Raw genomic sequence first — 7,758 nt, forward strand, 5'->3', positions numbered from 1 at the left:
CTTTCCTCTCTGCTATCTACTCTGGCCATACTATTCCCACATTGAGCTCCATGTGACTCAGGCTCCATGTGTTAGGCCTCTTAATGGGCAGGGAAGATCTTCCTGTTCCATTAACATTACAACCAGTCTGCCTGAAGTAGACATTCTATGACAGTAAATAGTGATAGACATTTAACAGTTTAGTTTTAGAAACTTTACCAAGGAAAAGAGAAAAAAACTATTTTGGAAAAACTACTGGATTTGTAATCAAAGGCTCTGGGTTTGGGTTCACATCCCAACAATGACATTTACTACTTCTTGTCTAACCTTGAACAAATCATATCATCTCTCTGGGCCTCAGTTTCCTCATCTGTAAAATGTGGTTGTTGGTAACCTCTAGATCCATTCCACCATACATTAAGACACTTCTGGGGTGGGGGGAGAAGCTATTTCAATGCTCTCAGTTTTGTTTCTTAGTATATGCCTATAAAATGAAAAATTCTAAGTGACAATTGAGCAAGGCTTGGGAGTTTTGGCTTTTTTGCTCCAGGTTTTGGTTTGCCTCAAATAAAAGAATTCTAAGTCCACATTAAGGGGAGTAAATTAGTATTAGGTAGACCATTAGTTTGTTTACTTAGCATAAAATTATGCCCTCTGTAAATGAGTATATCAAATGGCACAAAAAGGCCTAGCAGATTTACATTTTCTTTTTGATTAGTAGATTGCAGCTACTGTGCTCAAGGAAGGAAAATCTCCCCCATTTTGCTTTTGAAGATCAAAGATACCATTAAATATGCCATATTACTACTTGCATTTTTTCTTGTTTGGTTGGAAATACTTTACAAATTGAGATTGCTGTGGAAAGAGAGAAGATCTCTACCTTGAGTTATAGGTAGATTATAGATTGGTTAACTTTCTTCTGTCAGAACTGTTTAGTTAACTTTGTATTCCTCCAAAACTGTTCAGATGCTAAGGTATTAATTGCCTTCTCAGCATATTTTGTTTGGAACTAACAGTGTAGAAGCTGAATTGAAAAAAAAAAAAAGAGTAAATCTAGACTCTGTGTGACATTTTCAGTGTTCACTCAGAGTTTTACCTTGGATTTCCTTTTTTTGTTTTGATTTAAATCCATTTATATTCTATCTACACAGGCAAAATGAAGAGTGAATTAAGTAATTATACAGGGAATTCAGTCATTGTAATAACCAATTTGGATTATTCTGATAAAAACAACAACACTACTTTCCCCCTAAAAATACCAGACTTTGGGACAAGTTTTACCCAGCTAATTACCCCAATTCTGTATTTCACTCTGCCTGTTTAGATGAGAACATGTTTATATAAAAAGTAGTTCTTTAAGATATTCTTTTGGGTACCATTTTATCAACAATAACTGACTGTAACAGCAGTATTATACTATGATCAACCATAAATAAATTAGCCTTTCTCAGCAATACAATGATCAACGACAGTTCCAAAGGTCTCATGATGAAAAATGCTACCCATATCCAGAGAAAGAAATGATGGAGTCTGAATGCAGAGCAAAACATACTGTTTTTCACTTTATTTTTTATGGTTTTTTTCTTTTGGTCTGTTTTTTTCTTTTACAACATGACTAATATGGAAATATGTGTTATATGATTGATATATATATATATATATATATAAACCTATATCAGATTGCTTAGGGAGAAGAGAGGTAAGGGAGGGAGGTAAGAAAATTTGGAACTCAAAATTCTTTTAAATGAATGTTAATAATTATCTTTAGATGTAATTGGGAAAAAATAAAATACTATATTAAGACAAACAGTAACTGATTACTTAATGCCTGTCAGTGTGTATTCATCTTTGCTTTTTGTGGTTCAATAGCAAAGTATGTTACAGAAGTCCTTTATCCTCTCTCTGTTTTTGTTTCTGATATTTACAAGTAAGTTGTAATATTTTTATTCCATGTATGAACATTTGGATAAATAAGAGCTCTTGGTACTCAAGTTCCCTATATTATTTTCTTCTAGGAAAGTTAACTTTAAAATATTAATCTTTAGCAAAAAAAAAAAAAAAAAGAAAAAGAAAAAAGGAGGCAGCTAGGTGGCACAGTGAATAGAGCACCGGCCCTAGAGTCAGGAGGACCTGAGTTCAAATTTGGCCTCAGACACTTGACAAAAAAAACTAGCCATGTGACCTTGGGCAAGTCACTTAACACCAATTGCCCTCCAAAAAGCAAGAAGAAATAAAATAAAATAAAATATTAATCTTTGAAGTTCATACTACCATTGTAGGTTAAATTTCAATCTAAGATGACTATTGACAGATATAAAAAATATTAAAAGGAAATAAGGTAGAAAAGAATGGTTATTTTAAGATAAATTACTAAACTGAAACTCATGGTAAATATCTTCTGTTTTAAAATTCAAAATTTCTTTTCTGCTTTGGGCAGTCAGCAACTGTTAGTGGACAAATACTCAGACCTTCGGTATGACCCAAACTGGAAGAATAACAAAGAAGAAGGAGAAATTTCAGCTCTGAAAAGGTTGCAGCCAACAGAAGAAAGCTCCACACAAGGCTTTTCTTGGGATCCACTCTCTTCTTCTAAGGAAACTTCATTTGAGTTGTCAAGGGAAAAAAGTGACCTGGAGAAAAGCCCCCAAAGTTCAATTACATTAATGGGCAGTGAATTTTTGAGCTCTAATTATGAACGTGGTGACCTCAACAGTGAGTCAATTTCATTTCTGAGTAGTAGTGATACAGGAGACAAGTCTGCCAGTTTATCAGAGCACATCAAGAGTTCAAGTTCACATAATGATGTTTTCCTGCCAGGACCACGGCCTCGACCAAGGAAGTGTAAACAGGATATTGTGGAAAAAAATAAAGTGACATTAGGATTATCAATACATAACACAGGCTCATACCTTCATCAGCACAATAAGAAAATGGGTGTCATTCGTCCAGAGAAGGTAGGTGGTTTGCTACTTAAAACTTTCTAAAGTGACAAAAAGAAATGTTATTGTTTGTTTGAAATGCAAGTTTTCCCCATATTATGCTTTGAGTCTACAATGTAATTTCATCTACAAAGCTACAAAACACAACAATATTTTCATGTAGTAAGCCATGTTTTTCTTCTCTTTTCCCAATCAGTGAAGAAGTTATGCTTTGTTCCCATTATAAGATACATAGGTAATTAACAGTGCTCAATACAACTAGAACCTGATTGGTTTTTTTATTTGACAAAGTTCTTTAATGCCTGAAGGCTCATATAAGCACCAAATTTTCTAAAGACAACATAAAATCTCTTGAGTTAAACTAGATGGTATAGTGGATAGAGCACCAGCCCTGGAGTCAGGAAAATCTGAATCCAAATCCAACCTTAGATATTTGCTAGCTGTGTGACCCTGGGCAAATCACTTAACCCCTATTTGCCTCAGTTCTTCATCTGTAAAGTGGGGATGTATTGGAGAAGGAAATGGCAAAGCACTCTAGTATCTTTGCTGAAGAAAACCCCAAGGACAAGTCCATGGAATCATGTAGAGGCAGATGTGACTCAACAACAACAACATAATCAATTGGATAATTCACAAGGCTGATAAATATATATGTATGTGTGTGTGTATATTCTTGAGCAAAATTTGTTATTCAGTCATGTCCAATTCTTCATGACCCCATTTGGAGTTTTCTTGGCAAAGACACTAGAGTGGTTTGCCATTTCCTTCTCATTTTACAGATGAGTGGCTTAAGCAAACAGGATTAAGTGACTTGTCCAGGGTCACACAACTAGTAAGTATCTGAGGCCAGATTGAAGTCAGGATAAGGAATCTTCCTGACTCAGGGCTCAGTACTCTATCCACTGTGTCACCTAGTTGCCTCTTGAACAAAATACTTAGTATAGTTAGCCTTAGTGTCTCAAGTCTCTCAAAAAGGAGAATAATAAAACCTGCTTCTCCCATCTGATTCAGTCATTGTAAGGCCAAATAAGATAATAGTATCTGTCTATCTAAAAATGGGAATACTTTTTGTGTGACCTATATGTCATGCTAAGGGATTCCGATTTTGAATTGATAAGAACTGTCCTATTTGCTTATTTATGATTCCTTCCCCTCCTCACCCCCTCCTTTGGGTAACAGGATATATTAAATATTAACTTAGCTAAGGAATTGTTTTACTGTAATGCCTCAGTACCATGTACCATATTGCTACATAATCTAAGAGTGAACCTGGGCGGGGGGAGGGGGGGTGAGCGGCAAGGTGGCACAGTGAATAGAGCACCGGCCCTGGAATCAGGAGGACCTGAGTTCAAATCTGACCCCAGACACTTAACACGTACTAGCTGTGTGACCTTGGGCAAGTCACCTAACCCCAATTGCCCTGCCTTCTCCCCTCCAAAATGCAAAAACAAAAAGGGGGGGTGGCTAGGTGGTACAGTGAATAGAGCACAGGCTGGGAAGTCAGGAGGATCTGAATTCAAATGCAGCCTCAGACACTTAACACTTAATAGCCATTTGACCTTGGGCAAGTCACTTAACCCCAATTCCCCTGCCCTTCCACCTCCAAAAAGCAAAAAAAATTTAAAAAGTGAACCTAGGATTTGAAGAAGGGAGCTGGATCCAAAGAACCCATTTAGAAGAATACCAAATTTGCCTTACTATGTTCAGAGAAGATAAAGTTCTTATGTGGGGTTGTGAGGAAAGCCAGTGAAGTCTCTGGGTCTTGGTATGTCAAATGATGTTTCAGAAATCAGGAAAGATTAGGAAGTATACAATGTGAAAAAGTCCTAGGACTTAAGGTAAAATTCTCTGAACCAGTTCTGAGAGAAGGACCTAGTAACTTTTGATAGGAAGAATAACACAATCTCAAAGTTGAAAGGGGCTTCAAAAACCATTTAGTTGATCAATTGACAAGCTTTTTTTTTTTTTTTGAGGGCAATTGGGGTTAAGTGACTTGCCCAAAGTCACATGGCTAATAAGTGTGTCAAGTGTCTGAGGTCAAATTTGAACTCAGGTCCTCCTGACTCCAGGGCCGGTGCTCTATTCACTGTGCCACCTAGCCTCCCCGACAAGCATTTATTAAGCACTTACTATGTGTCAGATATTATTCGAGGAAGTGAGCATACAAAAACAAAAATGGAATAGCTCTTCCCTTCAAAGTCTCGTTCTTTCAGGGAAGAAAACACAATGTGCAAAACAAATACAAAGTGGTTGTGTGGGAATGCACTAGCAAGTGGGGATGTCAAAAAGGACCTCAGGTAAAAGATGGTATTTCTGCAAAGATTTGAAGAAAATTAAGGTTTCTAAGAGATGTAAGTTAGGAGGGAGTAAATACGTTTTAGGCAAGAGGCATGAAAATAGGAGATTGAATATCCTGTGTGAGGATCAAGAAGGCCAGTTTGGCTGTACTGAAGATTGCATGAAGGGGAATAACATATAATAGCCCTGGAAAGGTAAATTGGAGCCAAGTCGTGAATGGCCTTAAATATCAATTTAAAAAAAGTTTATATTTGATCCTAGAGGTAATAGGGAGGCACTGAAGTTTATTGAGAAAACAGAGTGATATGATAAGACTTACACTTTAGGAATATCACTCTGTGGAGGATGGATTAAAGATGGGAGAGACTGAATGAAAGGATACCAGTTAGGGTGACTATTGTAAAAACCCAGACCAGAAGTAATGAGGGCCTGAATTAGGGTATTGTCTATGTAAATGGAGGAGTATGCAAGAGAAATGTGAAGGTAGAATTAGCAAGACTTGGCAATTGATTGGATTTGAGAGTGAAGTAAAATGAGGAGTCAAGGATAACACCTCGATTATAAACCTGGATAGTGGGAAGAATGATTTTACCCTTGACAGAATTAGGGATGTTCTGAAGAAATGGGGATTTGAAGAAAAATAACGGGTTCACTTTTTGGGTATGTTTAATTTGAGTTGCCCATGGAACGCTGAATTGAAAATGTCCAAAAGGTAATTGGTGATGTGATATTGAAGCTCAAGAGAAAGATTAGTTGAACCCATTCCTGAATAAGCCTATTTCCTATAATATTTCAGACAAATGGTTATCTGGACTTTGTGTGAATACCTCCAATAAGGGGGAACCACTAATTCTGGAGGCAGTCCAGTCTACCTTTACCTCAGTTGTCAGTAAATTTTACATGAAACCTAAATTTCATCTTTCACCTTCTACCAATTGTTCCTAGTTCTGAACTCTAGAGTCAAGAACAAGTCTAATTACTCTTCTGTGTGATAGCCCTTTAAATATTTGAAGACGACTATCCTTCCACTGGGTAGCTAGGTGGTACAGTGGCTAGAGCACTGGGCCTAGGGTCAGGAAGATGTGAATTCAAATCCATCTTCAGATACTTACTAGCTATGTGACCCTTGGCAAGTAACCTATCCCCTATTTGCCTCAGTTCATCATCTGTAAAATGGGGATACACGTTTTATTAGATGAGGAAATAAGGGCCTAGAGAGATCAGTTAATCAGTCATACACTGGAGGAGGAAATGGCAAACTACTCTTATATCTTTGCTAAGAAAACCCCATAGTCATGACTGAACAACAACATCCTTTTACTTGCCTTATCCCACTCTTCTCTTTTCCAAGCTAAACATCCCCAGTTTTTTTTTCAGGAGATCTTACTGTGGATCTTATGGCCCTTTACCATTCTGGTTGCCTTTCCATAGGCTAACCAGCATGGAATAAGACAGAATTATTATTTCCTAGTATTGAATATTATGTAGCCCAAGATTAGCTTTTTTGACAATGGTATCGCATTGCTAACTCATTGAACTTTCAGTCTATTAAAACCACCTGATCTTTTTCACATGCATTACTACTGCCTAATCACACCTCTCCATCTTATATTGTAAAGTTTAATTTCAGCCCAATGTTCTAGTCTGTCAGATTCTTTTTTAATCTAATCTGATTTTGTCATCCATTGGGCTAGCTGTGCCCCCAGTATTAGATTTTCTCCATATTTGATAAGTATGCCATGTTCATGTATCCAAATTATTGATGAAAACATTAAACAGTACAAAACCAAAAGCAAATCTCTATCATGCTTCCACTAGCGACTTTGCAAGTCAGTATCTAACCATTAATGACTACTCTTTAGGTCCAGCCACAAAGCTAGTTCTGTATCACCTAATTATATCCACCACCCAGCCCAAATCTCTCATCTTTTCCACAAGAATAACATGAGAAAATTGGCTAAATCCTTCGCTAAAATCTTGGGTAAACTATTTATACATCATGCATGACCTATTCTTGATGAAAACAATCCTGGCTCTGTGTAATTACTGCCTTTTTAAGATATCATTAATCATCATTTTGATAATATGTTCTAGACTTTTACTAGGGATTAAAGTCACACTCATTGGACTATAATCTGAAGCCCTCTTTTTTCAGATGAATGAGTAAGGGCCTAGAGAGATCAGTTAATCAGTCAATAACCATTTATTAGGCACTGTGTGCCAGGAAATGTACTAAGCCTTGGAGATACAAAGACAGGAAAAGATAGCCCCTGCTGTCAAGGAACTCACAATCTAATGGGAAAGAAAATGAAAACAACTTTGTACAAACAAGGTACATCCAGGATAAATTGAAGATAATCAACAAAATAAAGTGTTATATTTGGCTTCATGACTCTAGTTAGAACAAAGACCTGGATTCAGGAATTCGCTAATGAAAACATGAGCTTTATTATGTGGCACAGAACACAAAGCCCAAAAAAGCACGCGCGTGCATGCACACACACACACACACACACACACACACACACACACACACACACAC

General features: G+C 36.9%; 1 protein-coding gene across 1 annotated transcript in view; it reads left to right on the forward strand.

Annotated features, from left to right (window-relative positions):
• The window catches only part of JHY (junctional cadherin complex regulator), a 124,539-nt gene that overhangs the window by 27,597 nt on the left and 89,184 nt on the right, over positions 1-7,758 (forward strand). The window contains exon 3 of the mRNA XM_069070233.1: positions 2,417-2,933. Coding sequence (XP_068926334.1) covers positions 2,417-2,933 — 517 coding nt within the window. The remainder of the gene's footprint in view (positions 1-2,416; positions 2,934-7,758) is intronic.

Source organism: Petaurus breviceps, unplaced genomic scaffold (genome assembly GCF_028583685.1).
Source record: "Petaurus breviceps papuanus isolate PSGF00001 unplaced genomic scaffold, PetGlider_PUasm1.0 90804, whole genome shotgun sequence".
In the NCBI taxonomy this organism is placed as follows: Eukaryota; Metazoa; Chordata; class Mammalia; order Diprotodontia; family Petauridae; genus Petaurus; species Petaurus breviceps.